An 18,981-nucleotide genomic window follows, 5' to 3' on the forward strand; every position below is an offset into this window, starting at 1 on the left:
CTACTTTGCTGATCCTGATTTCTCTCCTAAAATTAAAAAATAAATAAACATGCGAACACTAGACGACATTGAAATCGAAACACCAGAGACGACGGCGTCATCCCCCTTCCTCCGCACCGGAGACCTCGCCGCCGGCGCCGCAACTTCCCAGCTCCTTCTGCCCGGTCCCACACGCGTCCCCCCATGGAGGGAGCAGCTCACCTTCCGGGGCGTCGCCGTGGCCGCGGCGCTGGGGACGCTGCTGTGCGTGGTGATCCACCGCCTCAACCTCACCGTCGGGGTCATCCCGGCCCTCAACGTCGCCTCCGGCCTCCTCTCCTACTTCCTCACCACGGCGTGGCGGGCCGCCGCCGGGAGGCTGGGGTTCGGCCGCGGGAGCCCGTTCACCAGGCAGGAGAACACCGTCATCCAGACCTGCGCCATCGCCTGCGCCGGCCTCGCGTTTAGCGGTACGCACGCGGCTCACTTGCCATGCTCCGAGTCAGGAGACAGCATCTCTCACTCCAGCAGCTTATATTCCAGTGTTAATTTGCAACATTTCGCAGTCAATTTCTCGAATGTTCAGTTTAGTGAATATTCCTTGTTCGTAGGGTGCTCGGCGTCGTATATCTTCGCGATGGACAGGAAGACGTATGAGCTCGTCGGACCTGACTATCCGGGTAACCGAGTGGAAGATGTTAAAGATCCTTCGCTTGGTTGGATGATCGGGTTCCTGTTTCTCATTGCTCTCCTCGGGCCATTTGCTATTGTCATCCTGCGAAAGGTTTATTTTCTTCTCCTGAGGTGTCGCGCAATGGCTGCTGCAGATTTTGTGAAAGATGTAGACAAGTTTGTATTTTGTTGTATGAAAAAACCAAGTAGGCTGATAGTTTTCTACCCTTAGCTATAAAGTACACGGTTATGGTGTTGTTTCTCAACTGAAGTACTGCAGGTATTGGTGATTGATTACAAGCTTGCATTTCCTGGTGGGACAGCTACAGCTCTCATGATTAATAGCTTGCATGGAGAAAAAGAAGCTGATCTTACAGGGTATGGCTATTGCCAATTACTCCTACTTAGCTAACTTTTTAAAATTGGGCACAATATCCTTTTATGATGCATGTTTACAACTTTACAAGTCTTTGAACCATACTGTACACAATCGGAATTTATTCTGCACTGGATAACCAATTTTGAGGATATGCATGCCATGCTCTCTATAATGCCTAATCACAAAATTTCCCTGGTACAAAATCATGCAAACTTGCATCTGTTATCACTACATTTGGCTATGCATATATTCTGAACTCCGAAGAAAAACACTTGCGCTAAAGTGAGGCATCTAGGCTTTAGACATGATGGGTGATGTAAATAATTCATCTTTATAATTTGGAGTAGACAATTGTGCATGTATGCATGATAAAACATCTATGTTTTGGGACATGATTCTTAGCATGGGTGCTACTACAAAACTACAAATGGCTTGCTAACTTCTTGTTAAAATTCGTTCATGTTTATTGTATTCATATGTCAAGTAAATTATGTAGTTATTTGTCCTATTTCACATGTTTTTGTGTTCTTGTAAGTTGTTATGTTGTTTTACAGAAAGAAAGTCCATTGCCTTGTAAAGTTCATGGGCCTTAGTTTTGGCTGGAGCTTCTTTAAGTGGTTCTTCAGTGGAGTTGGTGATTCTTGCGGCTTTGACAATTTTCCAACATTTGGACCTGAAGCTTTTAAGAACACGTAAGCTCTCAATGTTTTTCTCCCCTGCACCCTCTTCTTCTCTACACGGGGCACTGGAACTGGACCGATTAGTTGCAACAAGGCTATGTATGATGCTTGTGGGCTTCATTTGTTACTTCCAGCTCATATACTCACCATTTTATTTGTATTGACATTTCTTTCTTGCGCTATAGCTCCGGATTATTTTGTGCTAATTTTCATGATCATTTGGGGTTATCTGGGATCTTAGAGAACTAAACATACAGTATAATCAACGAGCTTATTTTTGTTCTTCCCAGTATCACAACTGAAGCTTCAGTGACATACCTTACAACTTAGTGTGCTAGTGACATTCTCAAATGCAGAAGAAAAGAAGTTATGCTGCTAATGACTAGTTTGCCACATGTGTGCTTCTGTGTCTCAAATGTCAAATTCATGTCATAGTAAGTATATATGATTATTTGGGTAGCAACATGTACTAGTCTACCTATTCAAGCTTGAAAACAAGTCGCATGATATGTATAATGTGTGATCCAAGTTAAGAATGACCATTTATCTGAACTCTGAAGTTATGTTTATCACATTCCTGCAGGTTCTTTTTTGACTTCAATCCTAGTTATGTTGGGTATGGTCTTATTTCTCCCCACATTGTTAATTGCTCAGTCTTTCTTGGGTCAGTCATATCCTGGGGGTTTCTTTGGCCATTTATCACTACAAAAGCTGGTGATTGGTACCCAGATAACCTTAGTAGCAATGACTTCAGAGGCCTTTATGGTTATAAGGTACATATATGCAATTATGTATTTCTTATAGTCATTTGGTTTATGACAGTTTTAATTTGGATGCGATTGCACTAAGTCTGCGATTATCTGTGAAATTCATCCCAAGCACTTATTTTGAAGAGATTCATTCTGCGAACACCTTTCATGTGATCTGTAGTCAATGCCATGCGAGTAAAATGGGCTACATGTGGATTTGTTTCTTCAGTTTTTGGTAGCTATTTCGTAGTAGGAAACATAATGTAACATGGCCATGCTTGATTTTCTTCATAATGATGCTTATCCATGTAGGTTTTTGTAGCAATTTCGATCATACTTGGAGATGGCCTCTACAACTTGGTAAAAATCTTTGTTATCATTGCAAGAGAAATCTGCAACGCGCAATCAAAACAACGTGATCAGCTTGTTCAACCTCTTCAAGGTAACATCAAAAAGTGGATTGCGGATTTTCGGAGCACTACATGGAGCTCGTTTTTTGAACGATTCAAAATGGTGTTTCAAAGTTTCAAAAAATTCCGAGCAAAAATTTAGATGTATGAAATAATGTAATCTACCAACACGATAAAATCTCACCTCGAAATGCCCAAATTTGTCATTTTTGTTAATCCCAGAATATAAGGTATTTAGGGTTGAGATTTTGTATGCTGGTAGAGTACATCATTATATATGTCTAGAATTTTTTTTAAAACTTCAAAAAATAAAGAGCTCCATGACACCTGAGCTCCAAAGCGAATTTCCGCAATAAGTCATGCTATATAATATTGTGCCTTTGTAGTCATTCAACATGTCTGCCATTTTATGACTTGAAGTTGTGGCCAGAGGGAATTAATTGTACAATATACAGGACGTTGTGTTTTGGCTCATAGGTCTAGATGCACCCATTATGAAAAATGTATTTTAAATGTACTTCAAAATTTCATTAAATCCTGGAAAAAGTTCTGTGTGTACATCTGAACATTCCATGTTCTCACACAAAGTATTGTGGAAAAAATACATTCTATGGCCTGTGTAAAAAGAGAAAAACATGTCTCGTGAAAAGCTATTTTGGAGCATCAAATTTTTCTTTTTTACACAGGCCACAAAAAAATCATTTTAGACGAAACTTTGTGTGCGAACATAGAATGTCTGGATGTACAGCTGGAATTTATTTCGAAATTTTTAGACATTTTGAAATATGCTTTTTAGACAATGAGTGCATCTACACCTATGAGGCAAAGTGGACTTCCGTAATATATAATCCATTAATTCTTCTTCACTGATTCATAAAATCTTACCTTTTTGTTTCTTGTAGTACAGTTGTGTCAAGTATTTGCTTGCAGGATATCATCTTCCTGAATGATTTGTTCAAACTTTTTGCATTCAGCTTGTTTCTTTGTATTTTTTCAGATAATGAGAGCTCTAAACCATTAATGGATGATACGCTTCAAACTGAGATGTTCTTCAAAGATAGCATACCCACAAGTTTTGCTGTTTCTGGTTACATTTTGCTCGCAGCAATATCCACAGCAGCTGTGCCCTCCATATTTCCCCAGCTGAAGTGGTATCTTGTGCTTGCCTGCTACTTCCTTGCTCCTGCCGTTGCCTTCTGCAACTCCTACGGGATGGGCCTGACGAACTTGAACCTTGCGCCCACCTATGGCAAGATTGCCCTCTTTTTATTTGCCTCCCTTGTCGGCAGCAACAATGGTGGTGTCATCGCTGGCCTTGCAGCATGTGGCATCATCATGTCAATTGCCTGCTCTGCGGCAGATCTCATGCAGGACTTCAAGTGTGGCTACCTCACCCTCTCCTCGCCGCGGTCAATGTTCGTCTCCCAGCTAACTGGGGTTGCGCTCGGATGCATCATTGCTCCGCTCACGCTGTGGCTCTTCTGGACAGCCTTCGATATCGGCAACCCTGATGGGGAGTACAAGGCCCCGTTTGCCATCATCTTCAGGGAGATGGCCATTCTTGGGGTCGAAGGTTTTGGCTCCCTGCCCAAGTACTGTCTCCAGATCTGCTGCGCATTCTTTTTGGCGTCATTGGCCGTCAATCTCCTGAGGGATCTGTCGCCCGCCAGTGCATCGAGGATTATCCCCATACCGATGGCGATGGCTGTGCCGTTCTACATCGGTGCGTTCTTCGGGGTGGACATGTTCGTTGGGACGGTGATCTTGTTCGTGTGGCAGAAGGTGAACCGGAGGGACGCCGATGATTACGCGGTAGCAGCGGCGTCCGGGCTGATCTGTGGGGATGGAATATGGAGCATTCCTTCTGCTGTTTTGTCCATCCTTAAAATTGATCCACCGGTCTGCATGTCCTTCAGGCCGTCTTCTGCTTCCAGGTGAGAAGATGGCTCCAAAGTCTCTGTCTATCACATGAATTTGTGCCCTTCAGTAATGAATCTTTGTAATTACATATACGTACATACTAAGATGTGTTTTGTCTGTGTATCATCGATCTATTCTTCTGTGTAGAGTTGAAAATAGAAAGAGAACAAAAAGAATGATACCAGGCACTAAATGATACCATGGTACCAGTTGTGAACTTGTGATACATCTGGTTAACAGTCACAATTATTTTCATATTTTTTAGAAACTTGAAAGTTCGATTTTGATAACTGGTGATATCTAGTGATATCAGGCTTATTAGCCACTAAATGATAGTACTACCTTGGTACCAGTTGTGAAAATTAAATTTTGAAGTTTCTAAAAAATCCAAAATTAACCTCTAGAATTTTTAGAACCAAATTTGAAACACCAAGGGAGAAACAAAAATGGAAAATTGACATGTGAATAGTGTCATTTGTGGTTTTATCTTTTTTTTTACACTATTCATGTTGGATTTGTCAATTTTGTGCGTGTGTTTCGAATATTATTATGAAAATTTCAGGGGTTGTAAACACACGTCTGGTTAACACTCACAATTATTTTCATATTATTTAGAAACTTGATTTTGAGCGGTAATATGGTATCATATGTTCCTTCTATCTGCCATTCGGACCTTCTGAGTTTTCCTTGCACAAATCTCAATATTGAGAGCAGACGACTCCAGTCGATGACTTGGAAATTTGTTACATTTGTCAGTTAGTCGGAGGATAACAGAACCATACACCGTGTCAGTACCCAAAACTCTTCCATTTCTCAAGATTTCACTTGCTTTGGCACTACCATCGAGCGTCGCTTCCACACTTTCCTTCAGTGTGTTCAGAATCGTTCAGATCGGACTTGACATGCTTTTGGCCACCTGGTATGCCTAGAAACGCACACGTACCTCCGCCTCTCCTACATGACAGCGCGCCACGTACCCCGCCATACGCGACGTGTCACGGCGGCCTGCGAATCCGGCTGCATGCAGTGAAGCTTCTCGGTCGCCCTTCTCCTCATCTCATCTCGTGCAAGCACACGCTCGGCAGCAATCGCCATTCGCAACACAGAAGTGGAGCAGAGGAGCCCTGAGAGGAATCAAGGAAGGAAGGAAGGAAGGAGCAGGTGGGTGCCATCGATCATGGAGATGCTGAGCATGCTGAAGGTGGGGTACACGGTGCTGCGCAGCGAGACGCCGGCGACGGACCTTGTCAACACCTTCATGGACTGGGCGGCGCGCCGGTCGCTCCTCCTGCTGGCGGTCTTCATGCCCCCCTACTACGTCTACAAACTCACCTCCTCGGCGCTCGCCACCGTCGCACCGGAGGACGTCGCCGGCAAGGTCGTGCTCATCACCGGCGCATCCTCCGGCATCGGCGAGGTACTAGTTGACGATTACACTTGCTCTTATTTATTTGATGGTCTCGTTATGCTCTGAGCTGCTTTCTCTGGTTCCATTTGAATTGCGTGCGTGCAGCAAATAGCATACCAGTACGCGAAGAAGGGGGCGAGGCTGGCCCTGGTGGCGAGGAGGGAGGGGAGCCTGAACGAGGTCGCCGCGAAGGCCATGGATCTCGGCTCGCCGGACGTGCTCGTCGTTCCGGGTGACGTCGCGAGGCCGGAGGATTGCAAGGCGTTCGTCCAGGCCACGGTTGAGCGCTTTGGCCGACGTAAGTTGTGATGAACTCCCCTACTCATCATGGTGTTCTGTATGCTCTATCTGAATCCACACGCTGAAGCCATAACTGACCTCGTATTTAGTACTGTACTACTTTTGATCTTCCCTAATAATCCTCTGGTTTGTATAGTGGATCATCTTGTCAACAATGCCGGTTTGGCCAATGTATGCTGGTTCGAGGAAGTGCCCAATGTCGCCGATCTCAAGCAAGTCTTGGTACTGTACATTCACCAATCTCTGCTCTTAATGCTCATCGGTTCCTCCTATTCCTCTGTTTTGCCTCATATGTTTGTGCTGCAGGATGTGAACTTCTGGGGCACCGTGCATCCAACGCACGCTGCTCTCCCGCACCTGAAGAATAGCGGCGGGAAGATCTTCGTCAATTCTTCGGCAGCGGCGATGCTAGCAATGCCAAGAATGAGCTTCTACAATGTACATTTCCCTCGACAGTTCACTTCCTTTCCCCTTCTTAGTGTGCAGACATGCCTGTATTTTAAGGTACGTCCACTGATGCATGTTGGTTCATGGCATCGCTGCAGGCTAGCAAGGCTGCTGTGCTGAACTTCGCCGAGACACTGCGGATGGAGCTTGGCGGCGAGGTCGGCGTCACGGTGGCGACTCCCGGGTGGATCGAGTCGGAGATGACCAAGGGGAAGCACCTCTCCAGGGAAGGGAGGATGGAGGTCGATCAAGACACTAGAGATGTGAGTTGCACGGTCGACACAACCAGTTTTGGTTTCAGAGATGTTGTCAACGTCAACCTCATTTGTGAATTCGCATCGTGCAATGCAGGCTCAGGTTGGGCTGCTCCCGGTGGTCCGCGCCGAGCGGTGCGCCGAGGCCATCGTCGACGCCGTCTGCCGCGGCCGGCGCAGCGTCACCGTGCCGGTGTGGTACCGGGCGCTGTTCCTCTGGCGGGCGTTCGCGCCGGAGGTTGGCGACATGTTCCAGCGCGTGTTCTACCGCCGCACCGCCGGCGACGGGGGCAGCCAGATGAGGGCGAGGTCGGTCACGGAGCTCACCGGCGCCAAGCGCGTGCTGCAGCCGCCGTCGCTGTACACCTCGGAGATCAAACGGGAGTAGATGCTAGGTGATGCTAACAGTCTTTGGTGCTGCTGTAACGGAAACAGAATAAAATGGTAGTGTAAGAGCATGTCTAACAGACCCCTTACTTTTCTGCCCCGTATAACGCTCGAATTTCGCCCCGTATAAAAAAAATGGTCGATCAGACACCGCTCCGTCTAGCAGAACCCGTATTTGACCCCGTATATTTGTAAATTTAAAACCCGGGAAACTTTCATTCATAGTTCGTCGATCATACATAGAAATCGACGTACCTACATACATACAAAATGCACGATCGGATCGCGACTTTCTAGTCGGAGAGGTCGACGATGAACCCATCGGCCTGCGCCGCCCGCGCCTCCGCCTCCTTCACGGCGGCGATGGCCGCCGCCCTTTCTTCCTCCTCCGCCTTGTCCTTCTCGGCGGCGTCCTTGAGGGAGTCTTGAATCGCCTTCAAGAAGGCGGGATCCTTGTCCTCGTCTTCCTCCTCATCCTCCCCAGCGAGCGGATCTTTTGCAAAAAAGCCGCCAGGCATCCTCCACGTTGTCCGGCGAGCGGATCAGGCGGTACTACGGCGGCGGGGGTCCATGCTTGAGATTGGGTGGAATGCGGCGCGGGGTTGGGACGAATTGCTCGCCGGAGCAGGAGGAGGAGGCGGCGGCGCACGGCGGAGCTAGGGTTGCGAGTGAGGGGTTAACCCCTCACTCGCACCTGCACCAGGTATAAGTAGGGGCGGAGGGGCCGATTTCCTGGGCCCCGTATTCCGCCGAAACGGGGCGGTCCGAATACGGGGCCTGCTAGACGGCCCAAACCGCGCCTGCCCCGTATCTCGCCAGAATTTTACGGGGTGGGCGGGTTATAAGGGGCCTGTTAGACATGCTCTAAGAAATGGAGTAAAATGATAAAATGGCGAAAATGTAGCTCTAATGTAAGAAATGAAGTAAAATCAAGGAAAAAAATAGCGCGCTATAACAAAATAGCGTGAGTCTAAAAATACGCTATTAGCATGCTGTAGCGTGCTATAGCGCGTCGAAATAGCGTAGTATCGGCTCTCCGGATATGCTATTAGCGTTGGAATAGCGCGCTATTTTTTTCCGTGAGTAAAATGCATGGGTGGTACCGGAACTTGGAGATCCAAATCAATACAGTCACCTACCTATGCTACAGCTATGGGATATATTTTACGGAATTGATGTTACGGACTGACGTGGCAATCAACTAGAAATTCACAGATCCCACGTCCGCCCGTAAGGATTGTCCGTAGGCAAATTTTTGTAGGTCTGGGATTACCGGTCACCTACCTATGGGTAACTAAATATGGTGAAGTGTTCATCCAGATCACTAGGCTAAGGTATAGCTTTGTATTTTCTGACGTGACAGGTGTTAACTGGTCCGAACAGCTTGATTTTTTTTCAAAAAGATTCTTGACAAAAGATTATCCGACTGATGCCCCAAGGCCCACCTCTCAGAGGGTAGGAGTTAAAGAGCTTAATTCTAAAATAAAACAAGAGGCTGCGTTGCCCACCTTGGCACCGGCGTGGTTCCTCTTTCGCCGCCGTCCACCTCCTCGCCTGGTCGCGAAGCCCGCGTCTTTCGTCGTCGTCCATCTCCTCACTTGGCAGCATTGTCCACCGGATTCCTCTTCCTGGTTGTCCACCGGATTCCTCTTCCTGGTTAGCGTGTGTGACGCGTCGGGCCTAACTGGACCGTGTGGCCGCGCTGCCCACCTTGTCACCGACGCGATTCCCCTGCCACCGTCATCCCTCTCCTCGCCGTGGACGTCAGCAGAGAGCAAGCAAGACCTCGGCCATGGCTAGATGGGGAGGTCCATGCGCACGTGCAGCCGCCTTCATTGGCCTTCGTTGCTGAGGCGTCTGCGTCCCCTGTCTCACTTGGCCGGCCTGGATTAAAATATGGTTGTCTCTCCCATCCCCTACCTTGCTTTCCCCGAGGCCTCCCTCGTGCACCCTTCAACTTTTCTGCCGATCCAAGGCCGTCGCCCTTCCTCTGTGGGCACATCCTTCTTGGCGCTCCCGGTCCAAGCCTCACCCGCCTTTGCCGCCGAACATGTAGGAGGAGCGCTGGAACGCCAAGTCATCGTTGTCTACATCCACCGGCGAGGCTCCTCCAGCTAGCAAGCGCGGAGCGTCGAAGAGACAGAGCAGCACGGCACGGTGGTGGGAGAGCCACGTGACAGCTAGCCGGGCGAGATCGCCGAGATGCAGGGATGGATTCCCTAAGAGAGATGGCGGCGCACAGAGCTCTGAGCAGCAAGGACGGTCGTCACTAACCTCCGTGCTCACGATCAAATCCACCCACTCCGCTCCCGAGCAGTGCGACTGGAGTAACTTTTTTCATTTTTCAGTTTAGCCTAGTTTTTCGTATTATTTGAAAACGTCCATGTGGACGCTGGTGTTGGAGATATGCCCAAGAGGCAATAATAAAAAGGTTATTATAATATATCTTTGTGTTTATGATAATGTTTACATACCATGCTATAATTGTATTAACCGAAACATTGATACATGTGAGTTATGTGAACAACAAAGAGTCCCTAGTAAGCCTCTTGTATAACTAGCTTGTTGATTAATAGATGATCATGATTTCGTGATCATGAACATTGGATGTTATTAATAACAAGGTTATGTCATTATATGAATGATGTAATGGACACACCCAATTAAGCGTAGCATATGATCACGTCATTAAGTTATTTTATATAAGCTTTCGATACATAGTTACCTAGTCCTTTCGACCATGAGATCATGTAAATCACTTATACCGGAAAGGTACTTTGATTACATCAAACGCCACTGCGTAAATGGGTGGTTATAAAGGTGGGATTAAGTATCCGGAAAGTATGAGTTGAGGCATATGGATTAACAGTGGGATTTGTCCATCCCGATGACGGATAGATATACTCTGGGCCCTCTCGGTGGAATGTCGTCTAATAGCTTGCAAGCATATGAATGGTTCATAAGAGACCACATACCACGGTACGAGTAAAGAGTACTTGTCATGAGACGAGGTTGAACGAGGTATAGAGATACCGATGATCAAACCTCGGACAAGTAAAATATCGCATGACAAAGGGAATCGGTATCATATGTAAATGGTTCAGTCGATCACTAAAGTCATCGCTGAATATGTGGGAGCCATTATGGATCTCCAGATCCCGCTATTGGTTATTGGTCGGAGAGAAGTCTCAACCATGTCTACATAGTTCGCGAACCGTAGGGTGACACACTTAAGGTTTGATGTCGTTTAAGTAGATATGGATATATGGAATGGAGTTCGAAGTTTTGTTCGGAGTCTCGGATAGGATCCAGGACATCACGAGGAGTTCCGGAATGGTCCGGAGAATAAGATTCATATATAGGAAGTCATATTCCAAGTTTGAAAATGATTCGGTGCATTTATGGCAGGTTCTAGAAGGTTCTAGAAAAGTCCGAAAGAAAGGCACTATGGAAGGTGGAGTCCCAGAGGGACTCCACAAGCTTGGCCGGCCAAACCCTAAGGGAGGAGTCCCAGGTGGGCTCCACCTGAGGTGGCCGGCCACCCCACCTAAGGAAAAGGTGGGAGTCCCACTTTGGGTAGGACTCCCCCCTTGAGTAGGTTTCCCACCTTTGGGAAGTTTTGGTGTTGGGGTCTTATTCGAAGACTTGGACTACAACTCTTGGGGCTTCCACCTATATAATGAGGGACAAGGGGAGGGTGGCCGGCCACTCTTGCCTCCAACCTTGGCTGCCCCCCTTTGTGGCCGGCGCCCAAGGCACCCCCTCTCCCCAAACCCTAGCGCCCCTCCTCCACTACTTCTCCCGCATATGCTTAGCGAAGCTCCGCCGGAGATCTCCATCGACACCGCCACCACGCCGTCGTGCTGACGGGATTCCGAGGAGGATCTACTACTTCCGCTGCCCGCTGGAACGGGGAGAAGGACGTCGTCTTCATCAACACCGAACGTGTGACCGAGTACGGAGGTGCTGCCCGATTGTGGCACTGTCAAGATCTTGTACGCGCTTTTGAAAGCGGCAAGTGATCGTCTACCGCAGCAACGAGATCTAATCTCGTAGGTTTTGGAAATCTTCGAGGGTTAGTCTCATGATCTTCTCGTTGCTACCATCTTCTAGATTGCATCTTGGCTTGTTTTTCGTTCTTGCGGTAGGAAATTTTTTGTTTTCTATGCTACGAATCCCTTCAGTGGTATCAGAGCCGTGTCTATACATAGATTGGTTGCACGAGTAGAACACAATTGTTTTGTGGGCGTTGATGCTTTGTTGTCTTTAGTTTGTGTACTTTGCATCTTTGTAGCATGGTGGGATGAAGCGGCTCGGGCCAACTTTACATGACCGCGTTCATGAGACTTGCTCCACGTTCGACATGCAACTTGTATTGCATAAGTGGCTTTGCGGGTGTCTGTCTCTCCCACCATAGTTAAGATTCAATTTACTCTTTCTATTGACAACACTAGTATCACCGTTGTGGTTCATGTTCGTAGGTAGATTAGATCTTACTAGAAAACCCTAAACCACGTAAAATATGCAAACCAAATTAGAGACGTCTAACTTGTTTTTGCAGGGTTTGGTGATGTGATATGGCCATGATGTGATGATGAATATGTATGAGATGACCATTATTATATTGTGGCAACCGGCAGGAGCCTTATGGTTGTCTTTGAATTTCATGTTGAGTAGTATTTCAAAGTAGTTGTAATAGTTGCTACATGAGGTGAACAACCATGAAGACGGCGCCATGGACCTTGACGCTACGCCGATGATGATGGAGATCATGCCCGTTGATGATGGAGATCATGTCCGTGCTTTGGAGATGAAGATCGAAGGCGCAAATACTAAAGGGCCATATCATATCACATATGAATTGCATGTGATGTTAATCCTTTATGCATCTTATTTTGCTTAGAACGCGACGGTAGCATTATAAGATGATCCCTCACATTAATATCAAGATAATAAAGTGTTCTCCCCTCGTATGCACCGTTGCACAGTTCGTAGTTTCGAAGCATCTCGTGATGATCGGATGTGATAGATTCAACGTTCATATACAACGGGTGTAAGCCATGTTTGCACACGCGGAATACTTGGGTTTGCTTGACGAGCCTAGCATGTACAGACATGGCCTCGGGACAACGGAAACCGAAAGGTTGAACACGAGTCATATGGATGATATGATCAACATGTTGATGTTCACCATTGAAGCTACATCATCTCACGTGATGATCGGTTTTGGTGTAGTGGATATGGATCGTGTACCACTTAACAACTATGAGGGATGTTGTATTAAGTGGGAGTTCTTTAGTAATTAGATTAAAACATGAACTAATTATCATAAACATAGTCTGAGTAGTATTTTGAATTAATTTGTAGTATTGGCATCCGTATTCTACCATGTGCTAGTCTTGTAATTGAGATAGAAATACTGTTAAAATCTGACAAGAAACTTTACGGACTGGTACCGTATTGTTAAAGAATCAAGAAATAATTAAGTCCTATTGCAAACTTTTAGTAAACCTCACATTGTTGATTCAAAGAAATATGGTTTCATTTAGTACCTAAAGTTATCTTGTCTCCATGAAACTTGAAGTTCAAATCTGTTTGAAAAGTAAGGAGCTGAAATTTAGTTTTCAGAAATAATCAAGGTATGAGATATATGTGATATCTAAGACCTTATTGCAAGATAATAGAATATAATTTGGTGAGACTACATAAACTCATAAGTTTTATGGGAATGTACGAAGGTTGAAGAGGCAAGGCGTCCCAATCCTCCAACTATTGGGGCACTAACGATATTCGCATATCCATGAAGTTATCATCCTTAGTATGCACTGTTGCTAAGACTCGTAGTTTCATAGCATCACGTGATGATCGGGTGTTATAGATTCTACGTGTGCATACAACGGGTGCAAGCCAGTTTTGCACATATGAATACAAAGGTTAAACTTTACGAGCCTAGCATGTACAGACATGGTCTCGGAAAGTCGTCAAGATGGATAAAATTATGAGTGAAATTGTTCATCATATTACTAATAGTGAAATCTAAAAACACTTGTCATATGATGATCAACTTCAAAGAAAGAACCTCAAAGTTATTGGTATTTGACCAACAAACCTAGAAGTTATTAAAGGTGAAGTGTATTTCTGAGAATGAGGAAAGCTAAAAGAGAAACTACAAAAGATATTTTGGCAGAAAGAAAGAAAAGACTAGAAAGTCTAGCTCAGGTGTATATAAATGATATACATGTTATGGATGTATTCCTCGTTTGGTCACACAATGAAATTCTTGGGTATTTGTACCATATCGGTTGGTATGAAGTTTCATACAAAGCAACGCAATACAAGAATACAATGGCCTAAGTGACTGACAAGGAATATGATAAGAGTGCACGTCTGGAACAAAAGTAAAGTGTTATTATGTTCATCGTTGGCATTCTATCTAGCGCTTAGAATTTATAATAAAGAACTTAATAATTGTTATTTTGCTCTGGTCAAATGAAAACAATGAGTTGTTCAAATTATGACATTACTCCATGTACGATGGATAAGTTATTATAAATCTTAATGGTGAAACACACACACATAATACTGATGCTACAATGCCATAAGGCAAATGATTCTAATTCCACTTATTTGTGGAACCGCCATTTAGGTCATATTGGAAAGGAACGCATGAAGAAACTCCATGCAAATGGATTATTGGAGTCATTTGATTTTTGAATCATTTGGCGCTTGCAAATCTTTTCTAAAAAAGAATGACTAAAATATCGTTCATAGGCCAAGAGTTGAACGGGTAACTAACTTAGTGAAAACATACATGATGATGTATGTGGTCCACTGGACATAGTTGTGTGTGGGAGATTCTTCTACTTCATGAAAACTTCAAACAATGAATTGAGTATATATGTGGATATATTCGATAAGGAAGAAGTTTGAAACATTTGAATAGATTCAAATAAATTTCAGCCTGAAGTGGAAATCATCGTAATAGAAAAGACAAATATCTATGATTGGATCATAGTGGAAATATTTGAATTACTAGTTTTAGCGAACATCTAAGAGAGTTATGAAATTGTTCTACAACTCACGTTTCTTGGAGTATCATAGTGATGATAAAGTATCCGAGAGATGTATCCAAACCTTGTTGGGTCAATGATGAGATAAAATATTAATGCCATTATATTTTTGTGGATTATGTTTTAGAGACTATCGCTTTTACACTAAATAGAGCATCATCATGATCCATTGAAATGACACCATACAAGTTATGGCATGGGTAAAAACCCTAATAGTCCTTTCTTTAAATTTTGGTCTAAGAATTTATAACCAAAATCGGATGATTGTCTTTGTTGGTTATCCCAAAGAATTGATAGGGAATTCTTTCCACTATGAAGTAAAAGACAAAAGTGTTTGTTAAATGTTACTTGCTTATTTCCAAGAAATTGTTTTCTAGCGAAGTATTTGAGTGGGAGGACAATAGAACTTGATAAGGTTTATGAACATGAGCATAATGATCAGAGTAGCGCAACATCGGAAATTGGTTCCGGAAGCGGTCACGATGATCATGGCTCCCATAACTACAAAGTGTTTTAGCCATGGAGATCAAAGTACATATTGAACCTTGTAGGTATGGTTTACTTTGTGATCAAATAAATGATTTGTGGACAAAGGATTGATTTTGAACAATGATAAACCAACTACAAACAAAGAAGTTATGATGGGCCCTGACTCCGTTAAAATGGCTATACACCATGAAATCCAAGATAGATGAATACCTTTTGAAAGTAAATGGATCTATAAAATTGATGGACTTGGATAAAATATCCTTGAAGAAGCTTGACTTGTCGAAAAGTTGTTTACGAAAAAGTTCAAAGAATTGACTACGATAAGATTAGATCTTCCATAGCAATGCTTATAGTCTATGTGGTTTATTCTAGTAATCACTACATATTTATTTTATGAGATATGTTAGTAGGATGGCAAAATACATTACTTATCAGAAGTGTGTATTAAAGGTGTATACAAGATACAACCAAGAGTTTTGCTGGTCTGTGGAATACTAGATAGGTATACAAATTTCAATTGGATGAAGTGAGTATCACGGAGTTGGAATCTTCACAAGATGAAATAGTCAAAGAGTTTTTGATTTCATCTGAGACGATGAAGAGGCTTGCATTTGCAAGAAATTAAGTGGGAGCGCTGAGACATATTTATAATACTTTATGTAGATAACATATAGTTGGTTATAAATGATGTAATTATATACTTGATTAAAAGGTTTCATTGAGAATTAATTTCAAATGAAAGGATATGGACTGAAACAATTTTAGTGTCAAGATCTATGAAGATGGATTGAAATACATTATAAGTTTAAGTCAAAGTACATAAAATGGATATTGAAGTAATTCAATATAGAAATATTAAGAAAATGTTCTTATCATGTGAAGTTTTAACAAGACTTGAGTGTATCTTACACTCAATGAGTAAAAACACATAATGCGGTGACCCAGCATACCACTGCATGTTGTAGTATACAAGTCGTTGATATGATCTTTGTGAAGGGACTTCTTCACAATTTGCCATATCCCTCAGAGTGGTACAACAGAAACATTGCAGGTCATAACACTCCATACTTTATTACAAACATTGTCTTAACAAGTTGGTATTCTCACAGGTCCTATGAGAACACCCTAAGATACTACTTAAGTATGATTACAACTCTTAACAAATATAAAGAGAGCTCAACAACTTATTTAGGTAAGTTCTACGTTGCTCGGCTCTATGATGCTAGGGTATGTCACTACTCCTCCACCTCCGTGTCATCTGGTCCGTAGACTATCCCATAGTCTACGCCTTCCACTCCACCGGTAAGATCAGGTTCTTCGTAGACCAGCTCGTAACTTCCTTCTGGTGCTCCATCGTTGATGGCCTCCACTTCCGGATCACAGTCTAGCAAGGGTGTCGAAAGAAAGTGAGTACAGGGGTACTCAGCAAGTTCTAAAAGATAAAAAGGTGTTTGATGCACTAGCTATGACCATTGATCAGGAAATCGCAGGTCAATGCATGTTTTGAAATCATTTCTTCAAAAGGTTGCTTTTATTATGAAAACTATGCCCGTCAGTCTTCACAGGTTGATTAGAACTTCGTGGAGTTCCTTTCCTGCCGCGTTCGCGATTCCTTCCCGGAACAAGGAGTGACAGCCACAATTTGATACACTCTGCAGAGGTGCGTTACTTTTCCCACAAGAGATCTCACCCTTTTTGCCATCCGCAGGGACTTGCCCCCGTTCACACTTCCTTAGGTGTGAGGCCAGGTATAAAGATCCAAGCCCACACCGCCTTCTCCGCGATTGCAAACCCACCCTTTTGTCCAACCGTACACCCCCAGTAGACTTCTCCCGATAATACGGCTTTACTCACGGTGTACTCCGGACAATCCTTCATAGATCGTAGAGCCATCATCACTAATGGATGGGGATTTAAAAGGCTATCCCAACCTACGGCAGTGCCTCCAACACCCCGCCGGCTCTACCAATCCGTTGGCGTGCAGAAGGGAAAAGATACGGCTGGCTTCCCCAGAGCCATTATAGATCTCATGGTCAACGCGGTTTGTACGGCGCTAGAATCACTGGACGGCATTGGTAATTAATCCTAGGGTGATATAACCCATGCAATGGAACCTCCACCATATCAACACATACCATGGTTCCATTGCCAACCACATAGTCATATTCATAGTTGGAAAGTAACATTTCATTTGCGATGCAGGAATGATAAGTATATAGCTTTGCATTAAAGTAGTAGAAAATAATCAAGTTGACATGAGCAAGGGTGAACTTGCCAGTGGACTGCGAGATAGTGCAGTTCAATGCAGTTGATGGAACCTGGACCTCGGGTTCTGTAAGAAGCATCATTGTCCGGTAAGGACAATGTTATAAAATCCAAATAATGCAATCATGGGTGTATTATTTTATGTTGAATCCCTTTATCCCGCTGAGTTATAGCAATTTAGGGTTGCGTTTAAGATTTATGTCTTTGACAGTAACTTGCAATTGATTTAAAAGTATAAACCATTTTAATTCACACAAAGTACAACAATTCAAAGTAAAACTATTTTACTTGATGATTCCCTTAATCATTCCAACAATAATTTGAAATCATAGAGTTACCTCTATAGTTTTTGGAATTAAAAAGGAATATAGTATTTTTCTTGGAAAAATACCCTTTTTCAATAGAAATGACTTGGAATAGTAGAATTTCATTTTGAAATGTTTGAAAATAAGTATTTGAACTTATTTGAGATTTTTCCTTGAATTTTAAATACAAGGAAATAATAGTTTAAAATTCCAAGTTATTATTTAAATTCTTAAAATTCATAATTTTGAATTTGTTTCATAAGTTCCATTTCATATTTTATTCTTGTTAAGATTTATTTTTCATTCATTAATCCAATTTTTAATGGATTTTTAGAGTTGTATTTTATTTATTAAAAATTGGTAAAGTTCTGGCCTTTTATTAATTGTTAAAAGACCAAAATACCCCCTGGCCCCTATTGGGCCAGCCCATTTACCTAAAGCCCAGGGACAGCCCATTAAGGCTTGTCCCTTATGGGTCGGTGGCGCCGAGCGGCCCACCTCTCTCACTCACTCGGCCCTCTCTCTCTCATTCACCTCTAACCCTAATCTCTTGCGACGCCCGTGGCGATGGCGTCGCCGCCATGGCCGCCGCCTCGCTCCGGCCAGCTCCGAGCTCCCCCGCCGTAGCCACCTACCAAATCAGAACCGCCGCATGCAGATCTATCGATCTGTCCGCGTGGTTTTCCCCTTCTCTTCCTCTCCTGGCGAATCGCCTCCGTTCTGGATCTCGTGGAGAATCGCCTTGACGAACTCCGGCGAGCGCTCGTCCTCGCCGACGATGGGTGCGCCCTGAGGTTGACCTGGCGCAAGTGCTGCTCGCAGTACTCGTGTCGTCGCCTCAGGTGCATCTGCTACGGTGGTGTTTGGGTTCGCCGGCGTAACGTCGGCGCCTACCCTGGATTTGCAGCTGTTAGGGCCGCGCGAGCACTGCCTCGCCATGCCCTAGCTTCTGCTTCCAGGCGCAAGTAAGTATTTCACCTCCTCCTTCTCTTCTGTGCGCCTCCCTTGCTACTGTTCTTCTTCCTCCTCATGCTCTGTTGCTCTCTGGTGATCCTGTGATCACACAGAGCTATGCCATAGCTGCTAAATCTTCCAGTGCTGCTATCTACTGCAAGCTCATGGCCAAATTACCGATCGGTGCATCGGCTAGTGTTGCTTTGCTTGCGATTCATGCTTTACTTGCTTCTCTGCTGCTCCTAGCATGCTCGTACTTGCCATGCTCTGTTTGTGCTTGCTTATGAGCTTGCTATGCCATGCTATACTTGAT

General features: G+C 44.2%; 2 protein-coding genes across 3 annotated transcripts; both read left to right on the forward strand.

Moving 5' to 3' along the window:
- Positions 1–5,017, forward strand: LOC127320822 (probable metal-nicotianamine transporter YSL5). Of its 2 annotated transcripts, none has more exons than XM_051349900.2 (7): positions 1–449; positions 591–763; positions 932–1,029; positions 1,585–1,722; positions 2,294–2,483; positions 2,772–2,901; positions 3,867–5,017. In XM_051349900.2, the coding sequence occupies exons 1-7, from the start codon at positions 50–52 to the stop codon at positions 4,805–4,807; spliced, it is 2,070 nt and encodes a 689-aa protein (XP_051205860.1). In that variant the 5' UTR covers positions 1–49; the 3' UTR covers positions 4,808–5,017. The 2 variants fall into 2 exon arrangements, with proteins under 2 accessions (XP_051205860.1, XP_051205861.1); XM_051349901.2 differs by having other exon boundaries at positions 14–250.
- A 133-nt stretch (positions 5,018–5,150) lies between these two features.
- Positions 5,151–7,666, forward strand: LOC127320823 (11-beta-hydroxysteroid dehydrogenase 1A). The gene is made up of 6 exons (XM_051349903.2): positions 5,151–6,206; positions 6,303–6,495; positions 6,634–6,719; positions 6,804–6,935; positions 7,043–7,207; positions 7,296–7,666. Exons 1-6 carry the CDS (start codon positions 5,967–5,969, stop codon positions 7,584–7,586), a joined length of 1,107 nt encoding a protein of 368 aa, XP_051205863.1. The 5' UTR covers positions 5,151–5,966; the 3' UTR covers positions 7,587–7,666.
- The last annotated feature ends 11,315 nt before the right edge of the window (positions 7,667–18,981 follow it).

Source organism: Lolium perenne, chromosome 2, assembly GCF_019359855.2.
Source record: "Lolium perenne isolate Kyuss_39 chromosome 2, Kyuss_2.0, whole genome shotgun sequence".
Taxonomy (NCBI): domain Eukaryota; kingdom Viridiplantae; phylum Streptophyta; class Magnoliopsida; order Poales; family Poaceae; genus Lolium; species Lolium perenne.